The sequence below is a fragment of the Colletotrichum tamarilloi genome (assembly GCF_030869305.1).
Source record: "Colletotrichum tamarilloi strain Tom-12 chromosome Unknown Scaffold_140.1, whole genome shotgun sequence".
Taxonomy (NCBI): domain Eukaryota; kingdom Fungi; phylum Ascomycota; class Sordariomycetes; order Glomerellales; family Glomerellaceae; genus Colletotrichum; species Colletotrichum tamarilloi.
In genome coordinates, this window is record NW_026849523.1 from 37,526 (window position 1) to 59,025 (window position 21,500).

A 21,500-nucleotide genomic window follows, 5' to 3' on the forward strand; every position below is an offset into this window, starting at 1 on the left:
TAGATTGAAAGCTTGGACCTAAGCGGTTCCACGAGTCCTTGAAGAAAAGCTTGTACGGCTCTTCGGATACAATGGCGACTATGTCGTGAAATTGCGAGAGGCGGACCCCTAGAGTTAATCGTCTAAGGATATAAAGCTTCATCATTATCCAAGAATGGCGTAGATAATCACCTCAATACCAAGACTTTTCTCCTCACAAGTATCAACATCCCGCCCATCACCATCACCAGAACCCTCGAAACCGCCAAAATGCTCCCCTCAATAACCCCTCTCCTCCTCCTCGCCGCCGCAGGAACCTCCCACGCAATCAACATCTGCTGCTCCTCCTTCGCAGGACACACCTGCACAAAAGACCAATACAACAACCACCGCCAAAACGTCATCCTGAACCAAATCATCAACGTCGACGGCCGCAACTGCGTCCGCAAGGGCGCCGGTCCGGGTGCCTGGACCAGCAAGAAGGACTGGTCCGAGTGGTACGACTGCCAGCAGTGGGTCGGGCCCGAGCAGCACCAGATCGAGGTCGGGGAGTGCACCCTCTTCTGCGTCATGCCCAGTGGTCTTCTGAACAAGCCTTGTATTTAAGTTTTGTATTTCTTGCCTTGTTCATCGGATGATGGGCTATACTGCAAGTTACCAAGAGGCGTAAAGGGTCGTTAAACTCCAAGTTCCCTTTGCACATCTGGGCAATCTGTAAATTCAAGAGAATCGTGCGCAAGACACATCGCCAGTAGCGGTTGACTAGCGATATAACTACATGCTCATGCTTTGACAAAGAGAGGATAATGTTGACCTTTCTGAAAAAAATGATAAAGATACTGGTCGTTCAACTTATGTGCATTCAAGGCATTTCATCTAGTCGCGATCGATGTTATTTCTGAGAGAGCGTAATCTTTTGTCAGACATTTGCTTCATGACATCCATCAGGCAAGAATCAAGACTCCAGCTCAGAATGGCCGAGCTTCCTCAACAGACAGACTTTGTTGTTTGTACTGCTATTCAAGTGTCTGAACGCTATCTTACATATTGTTTCCACGCAAATAATAACTCATGCTCTCGCTGTTTGTGTAGGCGACTCTCACCCATTGCCCTGGAAGCCGTCCATTGCCACACGTCGTTATTCTTCTGCGTCAACCATCGCTCGAACCAGTACTCCGGAGAGAATTGCAAGATTGTCATGATCTGGTTTCAAATGTTCAGCCATCACGAAACCAGATATGATGATAATGTTGAGGATGTGCTCGTTGGGATCCCACTCACGCCATTGCCTCGTCAGGGTTCAGCTTTGTACCCGTCCAGATCCGCCTAACCGCAATCATACCACATCGCCAGGAGCCTGCACGCCATTCATGCACTCGCAGTGGCCGGGTTCACTCTTGAAAAGAGTCCGATAAAGTGGCAGAATGGAGATGAGGGACGCCGCCAATGTGTTGCAATGAGAGGCTATCACCCAGCAGTCGTTTGCAAGAGCGTGAGATCTGAAGCTGCTGAGGCAAACCACAACGATCAGCAGGTTGATGGTACTGGTCGCGAAGAAATGAGTCCAGGATATGCACAAAAGACTATGCTTGAAAGTTTCATTGCGCTGTCGAAGCAAATCGTACATCGTATTTGCGGCGAGGAATCCATCGAAAAGAGCGCCGACTAATCCATAGAAGAAGAACTCTGTACTGTTGTGGTTGCCCTTGGCGTAGCTGTAAAAGATCACAGCGGCATCGCATGAAAAAAGTATTACCGACAAGAGAAACCAGAGACCGCCGAGGACCTAGGTAAGCGCTTTGTATTTCTTGGCGCTCGGTGTCCAAGCTGCGATTGGGCCCGGTACTTCAGGTACGTCTGGTACTGCAGGTGCGCCCAAGGCTACAGGTACGCCTGGGTTTGCTGGCTGCATATCCCGGAGTTCGTATACAGGCGGGGGTGAGTTACTGTTGATAGACATGACGAAAAGCGGTGGTGTATTCGGGCCCAAGTGGGAAGGACAAATCGGCGCAGAACAAGATAGCGAACGGATGTTGAGTTTGTCGGATAGTAAGAGGCTCTCTGTTTTCTGACGTATGTACAACGAATGAAGTAGTGTTGCTGGACCAAAAAGTCAAAGTTGGTGTTCGTGGTGTTGAATGTGGTCAGGAAGAGAAGTGAAGTTGTGGAGGTGGGAGGCGTAGGAGGCCAGTGTAAACGGTGGGTCATGTCAATGGAGGGGAGTGAGTTCTTCTAAAGATGGTGGCTCTCTGTGGCAGGAAATACTATTTGCTACTTCCTCCTTCCTGGGACTGCCCACGGGCTGATGCGGCAAGGGGTAGATTCTGTCTTGACGGAAGAGCCGACTCCTGCCTCTTTTTGGAGGAAAGTCCGCGTCCGTAACATTGGAAAGTAGGGCAGGTCAAGTTCCCCCTAGCCTGCCTTGCTATCATGTTCTGCAGTGTCCCCTCAGGCTGTCAGGTTAACGTGTGCTGCCTCATCTTGAATCATAAAATATTGGCCAACTATAGCTGAAGGCTCGGCCTCAACTCATTCAAAGCGAGCAAATGATCGGTCGTCCATAACAACCGTCCTCAATGAGTGGGATCTTGGCAGACTTCGTTTTATGCAGGACCATCAAGATACAAAACGTGTTACACCATCTCAAAGCATTGGAAGGCGGGCAGGAAAAAGAATAGACAGAATACTCAACAGCGCTTTTCCTTGGCTGGACTTCGAGCTCAGACCAGACACGTATGACCCGGGTTGTTGGATGACCTCGACTAAGGTACGCAAGCTCTCTGGGTAGGAGAATGGATAGGGGAAGTACCTATGGAAGAGCCTGCCCCCAAAGACACTTGTACCTTCCCAATAGGCAGCAAGTCTCTTGTTTAAGATTGTATGGAAAGCAGCAGCGGTGCCAGGTCAATCCACCTATATCAGAGGGCCGACGTGACTTCTTCCAATCACAAATAGGTGGGTGGGTGGGCACTGTCCTTTCTAATCCACCGGCCTGCTGGATAAGACACAGGTAAAGTCAGGTTGGACGAAATGGGGGAGGTCGATTAGGGTCGAAAGAGACAGTGCTATGGAAGAGACAGCGCGGTCGATGGGGAGGAAGGGCAAACCATAATAAAATGTTGTATTAGGATCGCTACATATCTTCTCGAGGCCCCCAGTCGTGAAGGTCGTGTCCAAACAATGCGGGAAAAAACGATGTTTCCATGCGCCACAAACTCCGATCCGTCGCATCTCATATCCTCTCCCGTGCTTTCGTGTTGCCCACGATTCAATTTATTCTCTGTTCCGGAAAAGCTTGTTGCTTCATTTCTTCAGCCTTGGGCAATGGTGTCGCGAACAATCTTGTTACAGTCGACAGGGTTCTCGAAGACGAACCAGTCGTCGCGAGGAATGTTCTTGAAAGCTTTCTCGAAACGTTCCGGCTCGTTCTTTGCGGAGATACCAATGGCTGCGATGTCAGTGACCTTGCGGATCAAGATGAGCTTGATCCAGCCCTTGAATTCGCGGTAGCTGTGATTGCTGATTAATGTCTACTCGAAAGGCCTCGAGGAAGGGAATAAAAATACTCACATATCACCATAAGCCTCGGGGTCGGACTGTGTGGAGTCACCAATGAGGATGAACTTCCTCTTCGGAAGCCACTCGTGCACCTTCTTCATGCGCTCCACCTTGTACTGCTCCGTGGCCATGGTTAGCGCCGACAGCAGGCCTGCAACCGTCTTCCAGCTTGAATCGCGGAGAATGATGGACCCGGGCGGATAGTATTTGTCGCGGAACTCCCTCAGGAACGGGTACAGGTTGTATGGGGAAGCCGAGAGGTAGAACCAAGGCGACTCCTGCGGCAAGAGTGCTGAGATGTTCCGGTATAGCTCCGGCATGCCCTCAATTGGTCTCGGTTCGTTGACAAAGGTCTCGCGGAGAATGCCGATGGGGTCGCTCGTCTGCGTCAACTTGATGGTGTCGTCGATGTCTGTGTAGTGCCGTGTTAGTGAACCACCGTGGCAAGGTCTTGGTGCTTACGTTGACGTACCTGAGATGATTGCCCACCCTTCTGGAGCAGCGAAGAAAGTCTTCATCTCCAACAAGCCGGTCGCGCCACGCGGCACCGCTGCGCTCGATGTGACTGTCGATCCAGTGGGCTGCTCATGGATCTTGAGTGTATCCGTAGTGATGCCATTCGAGCCCGAGGGACCTAGCTTAAGCTCCTTCTTCTGATGTACGACGCGGAGGTGTCGCGCCGGCTGCACGTCCCACAGGAACGGCATGATACGCTCCTCAATGGTCTTGCGCTCCTCTGCATCGTCCGAGAGCCCAAGCTTCTCGGCGACGCCCTGCACGATATCGACCACCTTGCATTTCGGCTCCTTCTCGAAAATCGCGGCGACGAACTCGGCTTGCCAGCTGCCCAGACGGGAGGGCTTGTATGCTGTGTTGTCCAGGAGCCAGACAATGTCGTCGTCGGTCACAGGCTTGCCCCAGGGGTTGTAGCTGCCTAGGTGCGACAGGATGCCACTGGCGCTCGCGAAGGCCGCCTGCAGAGTCGGCACTGTTGGGTTGGGGAGCTGTGCCTCGACCTCGTCGAAGCGACGTTCTTTGCGGGTTTGCTTCTGCATCTCGTCTGCGAATGCCGCGGGGCTCTTGCCGTCGTCTTTGGCCGCCATGGTTTCGATGTTCGGCGCTGCCTACAGATCTTTATAGAGATGTCTCTCTGTGTGCAACCTTCGCCTCTTGACAATGAATCAACGGTCACTTGGTCGGCGAGGTAAGCAATGTGACTCGAAAAGGGTACTCCTGGTGCCTTGGCGACGAAGTGGTTGGTAGGCTGATGATTCAAGGCTGAAAGGCAGAAGTGTCTCGAAGGTAGCTGTTCCTAGTTGACGGGAAACGGTGGAAGATGGTGGTGGGAGGTGCGGCACCTTAGGTAGGCGACCTTAGAGCAGATGAATGGACGTAGGCAGTACGGGGTAATAGGTGTATGTCTCAGCTGGGACGACGAATTGCTGGGAATATGAGCTTTCAGCTACAGTCTGCGCCAGCCATGAGCCGTCGGTGTCGGCGAGAGGGGGGTAGGGCGAACCGATGCATTATGTCAGAGCTAGAGGCGCTGGCTGCATCGTCTGTGTGGGAGGTGTCCGTGACATGGTTTAGGGCGAGCTGTGACAGGTCGGTCCATCAGATGGCCACTGGCAAACTGCCCAAGTTGGTCGCAGCAAAGGCTTGGCTTAATATGCGCTTTCGAGACCCTTGTGACCGCCAGCCGTAAATGACCTAGGGAGGACCAGGCAATGACGATGGACCGATCAGCTTGTAGGCGAAGGTGTGTCGGAGGCGTGCGAAATGTGGAGGGATGGAGGGGTTTAGCAGTTGCAAGTCGCAGTGGCAGTCGCACCGTGACATTGGAAGGGGAAAGGTCGCAGGCGGGGGCGGGAGGCATCAGGGACTCACCCGCCTTACCTAAGGTACCTTACCTCATCAGGCTTCTCTGGGAGCCCCTGCGATTCGATGGCCATCAAAAAAAAGGCATGATCCGAAAATGTCCCGATTGGCACGTGTTCGCGTCACTCGCCAGGGATCCTCCAAGTCAAAGAATCACGTGGCGCTAGCTCTCTCAAAACTCAAAGACACAACAAAAGTAACTGTGAAAGAACATGCCAAAAACAATGGTCTTGTCCAAGGCATCGTGCAAAAGGGCCGTAGATGCAAAAGAAATGTCCCTGGCAAGGCTCGAACTTGCGACCTTTGGATATCCCTAGATACTCTAGCGTCATATGTATGTGATATGAGACCAACGCTCTACCGACTGAGCCACAGAGACTGGTTGATTGTGGCTGAGCAGAACAGTAAGTAATTCAAGAAGGGCTCTCAGATGCCAGAGCCGAGCAAGTCGGTCGTTTACTCCGCAGATTAATCGCTTTTTGTTTTAATTTCCCTTGCTGACACTAAACCCTCTCTTGAAATGATGAAAATCAGCCAGGTTCTCTCTCAGTTGTCGCCGTCTTCGATGTCTCTGGTCGGGCTGACCGGAGCAGGTATTTGTAGGTTGTCAGACCGAGATCATGGAATAGGCTACAGATAGGCAATGGTAAAGCCAGGGAAGCTGTTCAGGCAAATGTATCCAGTAACAATGACTCAATCTTAGAGATACCGTATCTATATCAACCAAGTAGAAAAGGTTGTGCAAACTCGCATTTCTTGGCATCTTCTCATCCAGTTCATTCACAGAAAGCACAGCATCCGGTCGTCGATCAAGCCGCCTCAGTCAGAAGCCACAGTGATAACCGCAAAAATGACCTCAACCTTACAAATATCGTTTTCTATCACTCGCATAACCACCTCCTCGGCCATATTGCATATAGATGGCATCAACTTCCTCACAGACCCCGTCTTCTCTCCGGCCGGCAAAGAGTGGGATATGGGCCCAACCGTGCTCAAGAACACCAAAGGCCCGGCCCTAAAGCTCAAAGACCTCCCTGTTATTGACTTCGTGCTTCTAAGTCATGAAGATCACCCGGATAACTTGGACGACATCGGTCGGCGCCATCTTGACGACCGTAGGGTTCTCACGGCACAGGACGGAGCCCGGAAACTCGCGCCTCGTCCTGGTGTCAAGGCTCTCAAGCCATGAGAAACTAAGGCACTTCTTCTGGGAGGACATAACTTTGAGGTGACTGGGATACCGCGTCAGCATCTTCCCGGATGTGGAGTAATTGGCTTTGTGCTGAGAGCAGTAACTTTTGGAGAAACAAACGGCCTGCCCAACGTCATTTACATCTCTAGCGACACAGTCTAACTCGAGGAGATCCCCAAAGTATTGGAGAAATACCACGTCTCAGTTGCGATCCTCAACGTTGGTGCAGTGGAGGTTGCGGTATCAGACCCTCCTTTGCTGGTCACCATGGATGGGAAACAGGCTGCGCGGCTGTTCCGCGAGATTGGAGCGGATGTCCTGGTGCCAATGTATTACGAATTCTGGGAACAATTGGCGGAGAACGGAGACCGGCTGAGAGTGGTATTTGAACAGGAAGATGTTTCTGACCAGGTGCGCTGGCTGGAGCTAGGGGCTGAGACAAAGATATTTCAGTGAAATAGGAATAATGCTCCATTGCTACCATCAAGTCTCAAAATCTATGATGTGAAATGGACGTCAGACGTCACTTTTCACGGCGAGAACTCTTTAGCTAGTGATGCTACGAGCCCAGGTATCTCAACTGCTCGGGTATCATCATAAAGCTCTCCCACAGAGCCGGGCTGCAGTAACCCTCGTTCTGCTCGCCTCGATGTCTGAGAATGAGCGCATAGCAAAGCAATGCAGCCTACTCTTTATGAGTATTGTCTACCTTGTTTGGAGTCACACCCGTCTCAGCGTCGACAACGCCATGACCCATGTGTGCTGAGTGAACAAGGGAAGGATTCTCGGCCTTGAGCTTGGCAAACTCCTTCTCGGCCTCCCACGCCCAAATACTGTCGCTAGCAAAGACGAGGTCCATCTCCTCCAAAGTGCGTTGGTTCGATTCGGGGTAAAGGGCCCAAACAACAACGAGGGAGACGAAGTTGACGGCACCAAAAAGGTAAAGTGTCTTTTCGTTGAGCTTCTCGAATATTGTGGGGAGAAGAAGCACCTGAAAACGGTCTCAGTAGTCAGAAAAACGATAACACGAAGGACAATTGTTGTTCACTCACCGTCCATCCGTTTCCTATCGACCATCCAACAACACCCCATGCATTGCCCTTGGCACGTACTTGGAGAGGAAATATCTCTGCGGGATATAACCAGGGGACCGTCAACCAAGTCGCACCAAAGACCGCGGTATACAAGAATACGAAGAAGGTTGCGGCACCACCCAGTCCAGAACGGTTACCGGGACTAGCGTTAAGAGTCGCTCTTGCCAAGCCTCCGGCACAGAACATGCAGATGCCTTGGGCAACAGCACCCCAGTACAGCGTCCAACGTCGGCCGATACGGTCTATGGTAAACACGCAAATCAAGGTTGCAAACTAGATAGTGTCAGCTTCTCCGACCATAACACAGAAAACGGGGGAAGACCTACCATGTAGGTAATGTTGTTCACACCACTGACCCAAAGACGCTGCTCAGAGCTGATGCCGGCAATCGTGAAGATCGTGGGACCGTAAATCGTGATTCCCGCAATGCCCACCCACTCTTGCAGAATTTGAAGCCAGATAACAAGCTGAACACGGCGACCGGTGTGCAGTTTGCCCGAGCCTATCCCGAAAAACATGGCAAAGTAACTCTGCTGCTTGGCGGTGTCATGCTCCAGGTCTCTAATGCTGATGATCTCCTGCAGCTCTGCTTCTGCAGCCTTTGCATCTTCACCTTCGTTTCCGCGGAGTCTGCCCAAGATGAATCTAGCCTCCTCTTCTCGACCTACTTTCACGAGCCACCGTGGAGACTCTGGCATGAACCAAATCATGATGAACAGAGCGATGAGAGGGATGATCTGAAAGGCGATGGGGAATCTCCAGATGAAGGATGAATTGGGGTCCTCATACTTGGACGTGCCGCTATCATCTGGTTAGGTGCCAATAATGTTGACTTGGTGTAGCAAACTCACAATTGTAGCCAATATGCAACAACAACACCAAAGATGTTGAGAGTGAATTCTATGGCAACAAACTTGCCTCTGGATGTATGAGAAGCTACTTCTGTTGCCCAGACTGGAGTGATGGCGTTCAACATGCCGGTGCCGATGCCATTCAAGACTCGTGCTAGGATCAGCAGTCAGGTCAGCGTCTCAACGTCAGAATAAAGATTGGCGACTATGCCAACGTACCACAAAACATCCAATCCGCATTTTGGGCAGCGGTTTGAAGAGCCGCGGTGCAGATAGACCAGATGCATGCTACGGCAATAGTCTTGAGGCGGCCATATCTATCACCGAACCAGCCTCCAATTAGGCATCCCACGAGCGTTCCGGGAAGGTAGTAAACGGCAACCTAAAAATGTGTGAGTCCAGAAGGCATTCAAAGCGGTTGAATAAATACTTACGATCCCGCCCTGCAACAATGGCTTATCAACAACAACAATCTTTTGCTGCTCGTCCCAGTGACCAAATCCCATTAACTCAGCATAGTTCCGTGCAGTGTTAACGCCGCCCATCAACCCTGTAGTACCCGTTATCAAACTTGTTTCACTCAAGCGATGGTAAGGGTTTCCACCTGCCTTGGTCGTAGCCGAAGAAGAACACGCTCAGAGAGGCTACGAAGCACACTGTATTGAGCAGCGAGCCCTTGTAGAGCCTGTTGGCGGCACTGTACTTCGCAAGGAAACCCGTTGGACTTGGCATTTTGGTCTACTGTCTTGTGTCTTTTCTGTCATGGAAAGTCGTACAAGCATGCTGCTGCAACGTCTGGAACACAAGATCAGCAAAAAGAGTCCAAAGAGGAGGTTGAACTCCGGAGAGGTCACAGAGGTAGTACTTATGTAAGATTTAAATCTAGATACTTAATTCCGAGGGTCCATTGCATCGCCTTTACCCCCACCCATCCCTCCTCCAAGTTTGCTCTCCCCACACCCCACGTTTTGAACCGCACGTATCCCATCGACTCTACGGGAACAACAAAACCCGGCGGGTGACATCATTCCAACATCCTACCAGCGCATTTGCACCATAACAACCTTCAACGGCGGCTCCGCACGAGTCTGGCGCTCACTCAACCGATTCCCGGCAGGCAACATACCGAACGACCGCAAAGAAAGCTCGGGGCGTTGGCCGGTTTGTCGCCGAAGCCTGCAGGAAAGCTTACATTGGGGGTGGAGACTTGCATGTTTTTTACCCAACGGCTGATCCGCCATGAGAGGGACTGAGCACAGCGAGCGGCTGTAAACGGGATTATCATTGCTTTTTGTGGCATGATCAAGTGACGTCGAGTGAGGAGCCAACCCCAGGTTACACTAACAGGCCAAGTCGCGGCGGACAGAACGCCGCATTGCTCCCTGACATCGCACGATGCCATCGCCGGCTTTTGCTCTCTATACCTATGCCAGACCAATGATTCGAACTTACTGTTTAGGGTGCACCGCTACCTTGCATGCTCGTGACAGGGACCCAAGGACTGAGATCTTGAAGGATCGCTCCGCATTGCCCCCGTCTTAATGACTCAGATACTCCCGATGATCGGTCATCTATGCCGCCTTCCTCGGGCCTGCTCCGATTCTCCGACTTGTCCCTCCGGGGCCGGAAGCAGCACATGAGTGCCTGAAATTGACCGCGCCTAGTCAATGCCTGCAAGCCTATGTGTTGGCAATGGTGAAACGCCATTGAGCTTCGCGATGCCAAAGTGAGAGTTGGGTAAGGGAAATGATATAGGCAGTGTACTTTTTGACCATTGGTGGCATCTGTGTGAATTCTCACTAATTCATACAAGTTGTGTATGTCAATTCCCGCCAGGTAGGATGCATTTCTCTTCTTACTTGTTGCCGCATTAAGGGATAGTGTACAAACGTCCGTTAACATTCCCAGTACCCAATAATTCGAGCCCCTTGCCGACATCCTCGAACGGAATCTCCTTCATGAACGGTCTTATCGACCCTGATGCGATCAAATCCAACACTTCTGTAAACTCTTGAATGCTAGCGCTCGTCGAGCCCTTGAGCGAGACATTCTGCGTGACAATCCCCGTCGTCGTGATTTGCACGCTCTGTGCCGCAAGCCCCACCAACACCACACACCCGCCAGGCCTCACCGATGATATCGCAGTCTCAACCGTCTTCTGCGCTCCTGCAAAGTCCAAGATAACATCGAATATTTCGCCTGAGAACGTGCTCAAGTCTGTGGCACAGTCGACAGCACCGAATTCCTTGGCCTGTTCAAACTTGTTCGTGTTGATGTCGACGCCAAAGACTCTAGCACCACGGTGTGCCGCAATCGCCAGTCCGTTCAACCCCAAGCCGCCTAGACCAATGACAGCAACCGTGTGCGATGCAGATACTCGACCCTCCGTGACGACGGCGTGGTAGGCAGTAGCAACGGAATCCGTAGCCACAGCAGCCTCGGCAAACCCCACTTGATCTGGGATCTTGACAAGATTCTTGATGGGAGCGACAGCATATTCGGCGTATCCACCGTCGCAGCCGACACCTAGAGCTTCGTGGAAATTCCTCTCTTGGATTGGATGGCCTACACAGGCAACAGCTACCCTGTCATCGACTTTGAATGATGTGAATGAAGAGTCGCCTAGCTCAGTAATGATACCAGAGACCTCATGGCCCAAAGTCACGGGCAGCGCGCACATCCACGCTGCGCCGCCGCCGTAGAGGACGTGGGTGTCGGAGTGGCAGAGCCCGGCGGCTTTGACGCGGATGAGGGCCTGTTCGGGGCCCGGAGATGGAATGGGGACATCTTGGAGGGCAAGGCCCTTGTCGGGGCCGAGGAAACGGAAGGCTTTCATGGTAGGCCGAGCTATTGTGCGCAAGAGAGTCTGGAAGCTGAAAGGTCCTGTCAATTGTCTTGCTACTTCTTCAAGCATCGCTACCGAGCTCTTTTGTAGTTCTACATCCGCGCCGCTATCAGACTCAACGGGCATCTTGATACCTCAGACAAAGCAATCGTGAGATTGTCAGTGGATTCGCTGCTGTTAATAAACGATGATTCATAATGAGTTCAAACCTTAAGTTGCGGGATGGCCATATAGGGTAATTACTTGTCCAGGCGTACCAGGGCACCCTTGATTAGCCCAGGCTCGGCACTTACCCACCTCAGCATGGAAGTGGGCAGCTCCAGCGATAGAAAGTGGCAACAAGGCACACCGGCAGAAGTGGTGCATCTATCTAGGCAGTACGAAGAGTATCAGCTAGGTAGATGCATGCAAAATTGCCAAAGCCAAGCAGATGTCGAAGCGACCCCAAAGGATCCAGTGGTCAGTGATGCCAGACACCAAGTCATCAATTACTACTCATATTCTCAAGCTGCCCATCCTTCAATAACTTCATAGCTCACAGCATAGTATATCTGTGAGTAATACTTGTGCTGGCATCAACATCAGCATTCAGGGCGTCTCTGAACTCCCCTAGAGACAAACGTCTCTTTGACATGCAAGACTCAATGACTTCGGAATTTCGTCTGAGCAAGCCCATGTTGACTAAACTGAACGGGCCTTCCTGATCAAGTGTCCCCACAGCGCTCGCCCAATCTTTGGAGGCATCGAATCCCTCGGGGACTCCTTTGCCAGTCGAACCGAAGGAGAACATGATGATCGTTCTGCAGCCGTCGCCACCACCGCTCTCGCGAGCTTCATAGCTCAAGGAGTAGCCTCTAGCAATCAAATGACTGGCAATAGCGGCAACTGCGGCGACGGTGCTCGGGGAGGTGGGGGGAAATGGCCACTCAACAGAGCCAATCCATTCAGCTGTCGCCGCTTTTCCGCCATCAGCTGGAGCATCCCAGTCGATAGACTTTGCGAGCCCGGGTAGCTTGTCACTAAGACTTGCGGTTAGCGAAATCTCGTTCTTGTCAATAGGGGTTAATAAGCTCTCACATCAGAGATTGCAGCCCATATGAACTCTCAGCTACAGTGTTTACTTCAGCCATGATGAGACTTTGCGGCCGTCGCTTTTGAGCAGCATGCCAGGCTACAATGTTAGCCTGGGTGGTGTTGTACGTCGCTGTAGGTTTCCCATCAACATCGACATGGATGCTAGCCGTAGGACCGCTGACCGTGGCACAGAATCCAAAGTCTATTTTGCAGGCTCTGGTTTCTCTGGCAATGTTCTCGAGATTCAAGTCCTCGTGGATGGCTTGGTTGAAGATGCCGATGAGGAACTGCGAAGTAAGAGACCCGTAATAGCTCCCGCTGGTTCCGCTAATTCCATTTCCAAGTGATCCAGCATGGGCAATCATGGAGGACTGATCCATCATTGATGAGCCGTGAATCAGGTCTTTTGGTACGTTCAATTTAGTAAGATTTCGGGAATAGTGACTGTATCACCGATACTAGGGTGGCTGGTTTGTTTCTTACCTCCGGGATAATGAGCGGTCTGGAGATGTAAAACATCTAGCTTTAGACAGGAAGGAGACGAGACCTCCACTCCATCTATTGAACAGAATCCGCTTCAGTAAATGTCAAACCCCCGACAGTCTTCCAGGTGCAACAAACAAGTATGATCGGTGTCGTTCTTAATTTTGATAGTAAGTGTACGATTTCTTTGACAAGCGGAAAGCCAAACGTCCACCTTGACTCCTAGCAAATCTTGCTCACCGCCAACTGGACTGTCAAGACACGATTTAGAGAAAGTCCAGACTGCGACATAATCTCCTGGCTGATTGTAATCATTATGGAGGTCGATCACATATGCCGGGGACATGATGGAGGCTCTCATAGGTAGAGGAACTTGTCGGTATAGAGTTGTTGCAGGGTCGAACTCTTGATGGCTCATGAGTGATGTCCTGCCTGACGCAAACAGAAACCGGACGGAGCGGACCAGCGGATTATATATACAAACCCTTTTCTGACTGTATCTTGAGTTAAGCTCAAGTTGGAGAGTCCCCCTGAAGAAATCTAAACCTCTCCGTCGCCGAGTGCAATTTGGCCAGTCATCCAATGGTCCACCATTCGCTCAGTAAGTAGGCGTATTTAGGGTGTCGAACCCAAATTCACGGTGATGATTTTCAACCCCTGGCCATACTAAGCCGGGACATGGCATGCTACCCTGCTTCTAAACCAACGGCATGCCTTTTCGACTAGTACCCTTAGGTAGGGAGCTTTAACTCATCTATTGAGACAGCATGATTTGAACACAACCTACTGCATGTCTTGAACAATTTGCAATTTGAACGGGAAACATAGCACTGGAAATGTAGATGCTGAAAATGTGTTGGCATCATCGTCGCACATAGCACTCTAGCCACGTCAGTTGAAGACGTTGAGTCTCAAATTTCAACCTCTCAACGCGATGAGAATCCAAGTTCTGAACTTCCTACTCACGACATTCTACATCTCAGACACAAGACTGGTGAAGTCGTCATTTCTGGGACCGAGAAACCATCGAGAGTCTAGCAGTAAGCCAATGGGAATCAGGAGCACGTATAAAGGGTCTTACTGCAGAGCCTGGGGAACAGTCCATCCAGCCACATAAAGACAGAATAAAAAGGGCCGAATCTCCTCCTGGAGTCTCAGGGAGGTAGACGGTCCTGACGTCTAGCATGTCTCACTAACTTCCCGAAAAGCAGCACGACCCCGACCAAAGTAGGAGTCTGAATGGCTGTGGCGTAAGCAAGACTGTATTGAGATAGGAAGAGGACCGGAATTAGGAAAGAACGTTAAACGACGTATGCTTCTATGTTTGGACCCCACGGGGTCGAGGTGGCGCATGGGATGCCCCCGGCCCGGGCCCCGGGGAGATGGCACTGGGTAATACTAGGTACCGTAGCCGTGGCGAAACGATGCAAACAACGTTCCTCGTTGTCTGATGGTGCACACGATTGTAACGAGCTAGGAACTCTTGTTTCAAGCGGTCGATCTCTCACTGGGGCTTTCTCTAAATCAGGCAGACTTGACTGCGTCGTACTTCACCTTTTTGCACTTGAATCCATACGGCATCGAGGCGAGGCCGCGATATGGTATAACATCCTTGGCGCTTTTCATAACGCGGAATGCTGTGTTTTTGCGCAGGCCTCTCTGCATATTTGGGTCTTTCGTCATTTGTCACACCCTATTTCAAATACGTTTTACGACAGGCACCTTTAATGGGCGCTTGCTCCGGTATGGATATAGCCTGATCTAACCTCGGCCCTATGGGGATTAAAGAGTGGCTTCGAGGCTGTGTCTGAAGATCCTGCATTATAAAACTGAGAGAAATGTTGAGCTTGAATAAATTAAAATGTGTTGGATTAGCTTTCAGTAGGGAGAGACAGCTTACAGCCTCGGCCCTGTTCGCCATAGCATGCGAGTGCAAATTGTACTTGACACCAACGATCTGGAAGCTTTAACCAATCTACTTCAAATGCACGGAAGCGGATTCGGCAATGTCTGTGACCAATTCTCAAATAAAGGGAATATGGGGGTTAGAAACAAGTCTCAGCCAGTACTGTTGGCTCTGGAGGATAAATGACAGCCGGGGGTGTCCAAAAGTAGGAGTTTTACTTCCATATCTTTCGGTGAAAAGTACCTTTACATGTAGATGTACTCTCTCGAACGGATTATTTTCTGTGCTGGTACCACAGTTACCGTAGGAATGCCAAGGGCGTGTATCCGAACGTTTGCGGATACTCAGAACTCCAGCCTCCATACATCCTGCGAAAGCGCTTCATGGCAGTTGAACCCAGCACCCAGCTACGTAGGGCTCTGACTTTAGGTGTCCTAGACCACGGGTTCAGCCTGAATGGCACATTCACTGAGTCATGATGTACATGTCTTGGAAAACTAGCAGTAGAACGCGGTTTTCCGCCTTCTTTGAGGTTCTCACGTTCCTCGCATCCCACTCTCATGCATGGCCGAAGCCATGGTCTCAGCCCTGTATGATCGTGCCCCCCAGCCCCATGACTCGGCCTGGGAGACTCAGAATCAAGTAGCAAAGTATCTGTACGGTCAACACTCAATTATTTTCCAGCCCTGCGGCTGAGACATTTCACAAAATGTCACCGAAGGACCGCCGAAGGTATCACGCCATGGGCTGACAGGCGTTGAAGACGTGATATACTTCTGCAAGGGTGCGATGTGAGACGGCTCTGCTCCTGAATTCCACTCTACCTTTTCACGCCAAACAACAGTCCTAATTCGGGGTAAATGCACCGAACGTCTCTTCGATCATCAGAGAGTCTGCTGAAGACCACATTGATAATCATTTTGACAAACTTAACACACCTGTAAGGAAGTAGTTAATCTTAGCGCGCCAGCATTAAGCTAGGTACCTAGCTGTGCACTATTCTCACCGCGGATTTGACCCTGGAAGAACCATGTGGAGAGCTGTCGGCCAATCAAATGTTCACCTATCACTTAATTGTCAGATTCTCTGACGCAACGACGGCTGACTCTTTTCTTTACCCCGCCCTCGAAGACTTTGAACAACAATGGCGACGGAAGCAGAAGCAGTGAGAGAAATCCAAGGGCTGTGTCCCTACCGATACTCTGCGTTACCTTCAGAGAATTCTATTCGCCTTTTGCAGATCTTCCAGGATAGTTCCTCCGCACAAGGCTTCTTGGCACGACTAGAGACCTACGAGCTTGATGATGCGCCCCCATTTTGGGCGCTTTCATACACATGGGGCCCTTCGGAGTTTGATGAGGGGTCAAATGCTTCAGAGAAAACAGAGACGCAGTTTACTCATTTAGTATGCGATGGTGGGCGACTCCGAGTTGGCCAAAATCTTTTCGACTTTCTACGCCAGTTCAAGAATGACATTGCTTTCTACGCAGAATCATCAGAGCTCGGACGCCAATCCCGTAGAGCTAATCATTCGGATCGTTTGATCTACCCTGAAAATGGCTATAACCTTTGGGTCGATGCTATTTGTATAGACCAACAAGAGAGCCAAGAAAGATGCCACCAAGTCCAGCTCATGGGTCAAATCTATGAGGCTGCAAGAAGTGTGATTGTCTGGCTCGGCACGACTGAGCCCCCCTATGAAGTCTACTGGGTTGTCAGGTGTTTCATACCAAGGATATTGGAAGTGGCCCGGGCCGCAAGCAATGCTGACTTCCTACAACAAGTTGGGCCGGAGTTAGATCACCCCGAGATCATACAGCTGCTTGGCAAGGATTTCTGCGATGAGTGGCGCAAGTCATTTCCAGTGTACTTCAACTTCTTCCTCAAGAAGCGATGGCTCACGCGTGGATGGGTTGTCCAGGAAGCAGCGATCCCTCATTCTGAGGATATTGTGCTTCAGTGCGGCAGGGTCCAATTCGCCTGGTCTGACATCAACAAACTGTCTGCCTTCATTCTTCGGGTGCGTTGGGATGAGAAGCTCATACACACACTAGGCGAACTCCTCCCGGATTGGAAGAAACGCCCTGGCACGATAGACCGTCTTTGGAACTCAACAAAGACCTCTATTTCGGCATTCAGACGTGAGAAGGTTAGCAACGGGATGGCTCATTGGCAGAAACAGCGCTGGGGAGCTACCACAGACGAAGCTATGCGCCATGCTGAAGTGCTGCAAACTCTTCACCGGCTGAGGATTTACAACTTCGAAAACCCGCTGGACCATATCTATGGCGCGCTGGGAGTCATACAACGCATCCTGGGTCGCAATTATCAGATTGAGGTGGACCCCAGCTACGATGTCTCCGTCGAAGTCGTCTACACCCAGGTGACGACTTGGTTGATCAAACGTTTGTCCAATCTCGACATTCTGGGACTAGCAGGCCTGACTGAAGGCCGCCTACCAAATCTGCCGTCGTGGGTTCCAGACTTTTCATCTCATGGGCCTGAACACTATACTTCCCTACAAAGACTGAGGCAGCTGGCACGAGGGTCGGATTTCCCGAGAACGTTCGATACCACCAGCACTGCAGATGGATCGAGCAGCCACGGGGCCCGGAGTCATGGTTCCACTACTCTCGTACTGGAGGGGATCCTAATCGATAGGATCTCAAAGACCCAAAGTTCGGAGTTCGATAGGCAGAATATCTTCAGCAACGCAACATGGCTACGCCATCTGAGCAGTCAGCAGAGTGTTTATGAATCAACAGGAGAGAGTTTTATGGATGTCGCCGTGTCGACACTGATTGCAGACGTCAAATTACTCAAAGACTCTCAAGAGAGTCGAAGAGCGTGGGTACAGAAGTGCATAACCTACGATGATACCATGAGCATGGGAGATGAAGACATTGAAAATTCAAGAATGGTTATGCCGACAGAGACATCCACCCAAAATTCTAACATGGCGATTCCCGAAGACTCTTTGTCAGAAAGCTTGATTAAAGATCCGTTATCAAAGGTGGTTCATTTAATTGCTTCTGGGAGACGGTTATTGGAGACAGAGAAGGGCTACCTTGGGCTTGGATCAGCGGCCTCTGAGGTCGATGACGAAGTTTGGCTTATTCGCGGTAGTCGTATGCCGCTATTGCTGAGGAAAAGCTCAGCCAAGACGAGCTACGACGTCGATATTAGAGATACGAATGGCGAAAAGTATGTGTTAGTTGGAGAGGCATATGTCCATGGGATCATGTATGGAGAGTTGATGACCGACGACTTCATCTCACGCTGCCAGACAATTTCCGTCGTCTGAGCAAGATCAATAATAGTCCCAGCCACCAAAATTACTCCCCATAAGACCATAATGGGTGGCGAAGAGATATCAGGTTCAGGAGAATTCGACCCGGAAAGCATATAGCCCCAGACATGGTAGACGAGCCCACACAATGTTTCTTTGGGTAATCTCATGTTGAACAAGACAGCTTATACAGACTCATTTGTAGAGGTTTCCCGACGCTTCCGTCTTGTTTCGAAGTGAAATACTGTATCGCGAGAGTAAGCCTTGATTTGCAATGAGTTTGGACACGCTGGCAATCATGCAAATGCTGCCACGAGATTTGTACTTGATCACTTGTCATGCCACTGAGGTCTCGCTCAACAATATGCCGGTTTACGTTACTGCGAGCATTCTCTCAACATCTTTTGCGGTGTAATCCGTGGACGGCGTTATCTGCTTGATGCCAGCTACAACGATTAGCCCATGAAGTCCCTGATTTTCGTCTCCTATTCCAGAGGCGGTGTAGTCTTGCGCCTTCGTGTCAACCACGTCCGCTTATCTATAATGAAGGGAACCTCCCCATTCTGGGATAATACGAGCTGATACCTACGCAAACTTTCGTCAGACTCTCTTGCTGATCACTTCCCGAGTCATAGCTTGCGGGACATCGTGCGAATGTTAAGCAATCGCACGACGTCATCCTGATGAGAACGTAAGAGACCTAAGGTGTCTTATCCTCTACAAAGTAGTTTTTGCAGAGAAATTCCATTGCACCTCTGTATTTCCAGGCACATCCCGTGATTCACGTGAGACCGGTCGTTCGCGAATATCCTCAAGCTCGACTTGAAGCACCTTCTGAGCATTCTTCTGAACCTTGTCCTGCACATCTTTGCCCTCGAACATGAAACTCAGCTCTTCAAGGGTGCGGCCTTGAGTCTCGGGGAAGATCATGTAAACCGTCAAGATCTCCACCAAGATCCACACACAATACACAATGTAGTATTTCCAGCCGATGGAGTCGAGCGCAATCGGGTTGACATAGGTGTTGAAGAAAACGGCAAAGCGGACGGTAAGTTGTTCTACGGCAATTCCCTTCGCTCTATATGTGATATTAGCCTCAAAAGTTTCCCTGGAGTATAGCAAAATCGATGTGAGATCCCGGCTGAAGAGAACAGCAAAGCCTTACCTTTGACTGAATGGGAAAAGTTCCACGAGATAAGTGTAACTGCGTAGGGTTAGCGGTCTGATCTTCGGGTTCATCCTATGAGATAGAAGAAAAGAAGGGGTAAGGGATTTTTACGCAAGAGCATTCCAGCCAATATTGTAGAACCTGTGACGAGATAATAAGCGGTTGTCTTTAAGGACAAGATTGTAGGGCCATCAACTCACGGCGAATAAACGAAGATGAAGACCAGAACTGGGATAGCAGCTTTTTGGGATTGCTCGATGGCGAACCTGGCTGATGCGACGGTCCAGACGGTATAAACACACGCAGTACCGATCGTGCACGTGAGGAACATTTTTCTTCTCGCAAAACGTGGGGCTATTAATGCGATCGGTACGGCGTTGATGAAGCCTTACCGGGCTATTAGCATGAACACCGATATTCGCCCGCAACAAGACGACTTACCCCAGCACGTGTTGCCCAAAATGAACTTCTGCACAGTGTGGTTGTCCGTGATACCAACAAGGTTGAGGATTTTCTTCATGTAGAAAGAAATCAATCCGTTGCCAGACCACTGTGTGAAGAAGCCCATGATGCCAGCCAACATGAAACGACGACGCATGGCGGCATCGCGGAAGACGTCGGCCCAAAGGAATTTACTGGCGACCTCTTTCTCTTGCTGGATAGTGGATATAATCTGAGCATACTCGAGACGGACAAACTCTTCGCCGTTCTCCCCTTCGCTGTGGTACTTGCTGAGAATTGCGAATGCCTCGTCGCCACGGTCTTTTGATATCAGCCAGCGAGGCGATTCCGGGCAGAAAGGCATAAAGACAATTTGACAACCGCTGGGTACGAGTTGAAGTAGACTAGGAATCCTCCAAGCCCAGGTAGTGCTCATTTGGAAAGTGCCGAATGTGATGCCTGCTGCTACGATGGCCCCTGTCATCATTCTACATCAGCAACGTTCTCGGCCTGGGTTCTCGTTTGGTAGGGTTTGATTCATACCAACAAACCAACTAGCGTTGAACAGACTTCATAGTAAACAAGTTAGCAAATCGCATCTTATAATAACAAGAAGTGATTTCAGCTAACCTCGTCATAATTGGGCGCTCCTTGGCATAGGAAAGTTCGCCGATGAGCGAGGAAGCGTTGATGATGGCAAAGGGGATACCAAAACCCAGAATCCATCGCGAGGCTAAGAACATATCGACGTTCCTGGACCCAGCTTGGAGCCCAGCACCCAGAACCATGATCCATGATCCCATCAGAATAGTTCGTCGACGACCAAGACGCTGACTGAAGTAAGGGACGAATGGGATGGCCATCAGAGCGCCAAGAGAGTAGATTGCGCTAAGAAGGCCAAGCCTTGAAGAATTAGGACGACCAAAGTCTGATTTCGGATGTATCAGTATTGAGTTATCGCGGAGGGTTACATGTTCTATGGCGAGGCTTTCTCACATTCGAACCAAGACGAAACAGCTTGAAGACTGTTCATCATAGAAGAATCGAAGCCTGAGGTCCACTCAACTCCAAGCCCGGTTGGGATGAGAATAAGATAGAGGAAGCGCAGGTTCGGCTTCTTGTACCAGATCGTCTTGTCATTCTGCGCAATTTGCGACAACTGAGGGTCGACATGATGTTCTTTGGCCCCGATGATGGCCATAATTGCGATTGGATGGATGGCAGGCCAATATGCGCTTGGACAACGAGATGAGCACAGCTCCAGTTGTTCTAAGCCTGGGAATCGTGACGTTCATATACTGGATGGACGTTGTGCCAGTTCCCTGGCTCTTAGGTCTCTGCGGCGGAGAGGGAAACCCACACCTGTTCCAGTCGATCGATTCCAATAAAGATGGCGAGAAATCAGACCATCGAATCATGGTTCACGGTTTCTCGTTGGGGTCGGTTCATAAATTGCTGCCCACCCACAAAGAATCCAAAGTTCGTGTGCGGGGTTGCTGTCCGGGCGGGTAGGGATTCCGATCTCAAAATCCGGGGTAAGAATGACCGAGGCAGCGCCGAAAAACAAGGGTCTCCGGGACTTTGAGGTGCCTTTGTCGGAGATTTATGTTGCCGTCTACCACTTTTGTCCACAAAAACATGTCATCCATCAACGAGACGTAAGACGAGATACAGGCTGTATCCAACATGTACGTTACAAACGCACTCGGAAGACGTCTGACGAACCGCTCTGATCCAATTTT

At 50.5% G+C, this 21,500-nt stretch overlaps 8 protein-coding genes across 8 annotated transcripts; 3 read left to right on the forward strand and 5 right to left on the reverse strand.

Moving 5' to 3' along the window:
- Positions 1-249: 249 nt before the first annotated feature.
- CTAM01_14933 (uncharacterized protein) lies at positions 250-585 on the forward strand (the record flags this gene model as incomplete). Its single annotated transcript, XM_060530932.1, has 1 exon — positions 250-585. One exon carries the CDS (start codon positions 250-252, stop codon positions 583-585), a length of 336 nt encoding a protein of 111 aa, XP_060374495.1.
- A 730-nt stretch (positions 586-1,315) lies between these two features.
- On the reverse strand, positions 1,316-1,939 carry CTAM01_14934 (uncharacterized protein; the record flags this gene model as incomplete). The annotated part of the gene is made up of 2 exons (XM_060530933.1): positions 1,316-1,765; positions 1,835-1,939. The coding sequence occupies 2 exons, from the start codon at positions 1,937-1,939 to the stop codon at positions 1,316-1,318; spliced, it is 555 nt and encodes a 184-aa protein (XP_060374496.1).
- A 1,351-nt stretch (positions 1,940-3,290) lies between these two features.
- On the reverse strand, positions 3,291-4,640 carry CTAM01_14935 (uncharacterized protein; the record flags this gene model as incomplete). The annotated part of the gene is made up of 3 exons (XM_060530934.1): positions 3,291-3,489; positions 3,550-3,949; positions 4,010-4,640. The coding sequence occupies 3 exons, from the start codon at positions 4,638-4,640 to the stop codon at positions 3,291-3,293; spliced, it is 1,230 nt and encodes a 409-aa protein (XP_060374497.1).
- A 1,625-nt stretch (positions 4,641-6,265) lies between these two features.
- CTAM01_14936 (uncharacterized protein) lies at positions 6,266-7,063 on the forward strand (the record flags this gene model as incomplete). Its single annotated transcript, XM_060530935.1, has 2 exons — positions 6,266-6,575; positions 6,789-7,063. The coding sequence occupies 2 exons, from the start codon at positions 6,266-6,268 to the stop codon at positions 7,061-7,063; spliced, it is 585 nt and encodes a 194-aa protein (XP_060374498.1).
- A 229-nt stretch (positions 7,064-7,292) lies between these two features.
- Positions 7,293-11,523, reverse strand: CTAM01_14937 (uncharacterized protein; the record flags this gene model as incomplete). The annotated part of the gene is made up of 7 exons (XM_060530936.1): positions 7,293-7,598; positions 7,660-7,974; positions 8,028-8,502; positions 8,553-8,706; positions 8,772-8,934; positions 8,987-9,102; positions 10,443-11,523. 7 exons carry the CDS (start codon positions 11,521-11,523, stop codon positions 7,293-7,295), a joined length of 2,610 nt encoding a protein of 869 aa, XP_060374499.1.
- A 409-nt stretch (positions 11,524-11,932) lies between these two features.
- On the reverse strand, positions 11,933-12,854 carry CTAM01_14938 (uncharacterized protein; the record flags this gene model as incomplete). Its single annotated transcript, XM_060530937.1, has 2 exons — positions 11,933-12,416; positions 12,475-12,854. 2 exons carry the CDS (start codon positions 12,852-12,854, stop codon positions 11,933-11,935), a joined length of 864 nt encoding a protein of 287 aa, XP_060374500.1.
- Positions 12,855-16,004: 3,150 nt separating this feature from the next.
- CTAM01_14939 (heterokaryon incompatibility protein) lies at positions 16,005-18,164 on the forward strand (the record flags this gene model as incomplete). The annotated part of the gene is made up of 1 exon (XM_060530938.1): positions 16,005-18,164. The coding sequence occupies one exon, from the start codon at positions 16,005-16,007 to the stop codon at positions 18,162-18,164; it is 2,160 nt and encodes a 719-aa protein (XP_060374501.1).
- A 702-nt stretch (positions 18,165-18,866) lies between these two features.
- CTAM01_14940 (major myo-inositol transporter iolT) lies at positions 18,867-20,959 on the reverse strand (the record flags this gene model as incomplete). The annotated part of the gene is made up of 8 exons (XM_060530939.1): positions 18,867-19,227; positions 19,315-19,353; positions 19,429-19,458; positions 19,518-19,704; positions 19,759-20,235; positions 20,302-20,327; positions 20,389-20,686; positions 20,755-20,959. The coding sequence occupies 8 exons, from the start codon at positions 20,957-20,959 to the stop codon at positions 18,867-18,869; spliced, it is 1,623 nt and encodes a 540-aa protein (XP_060374502.1).
- Positions 20,960-21,500: the final 541 nt, after the last annotated feature.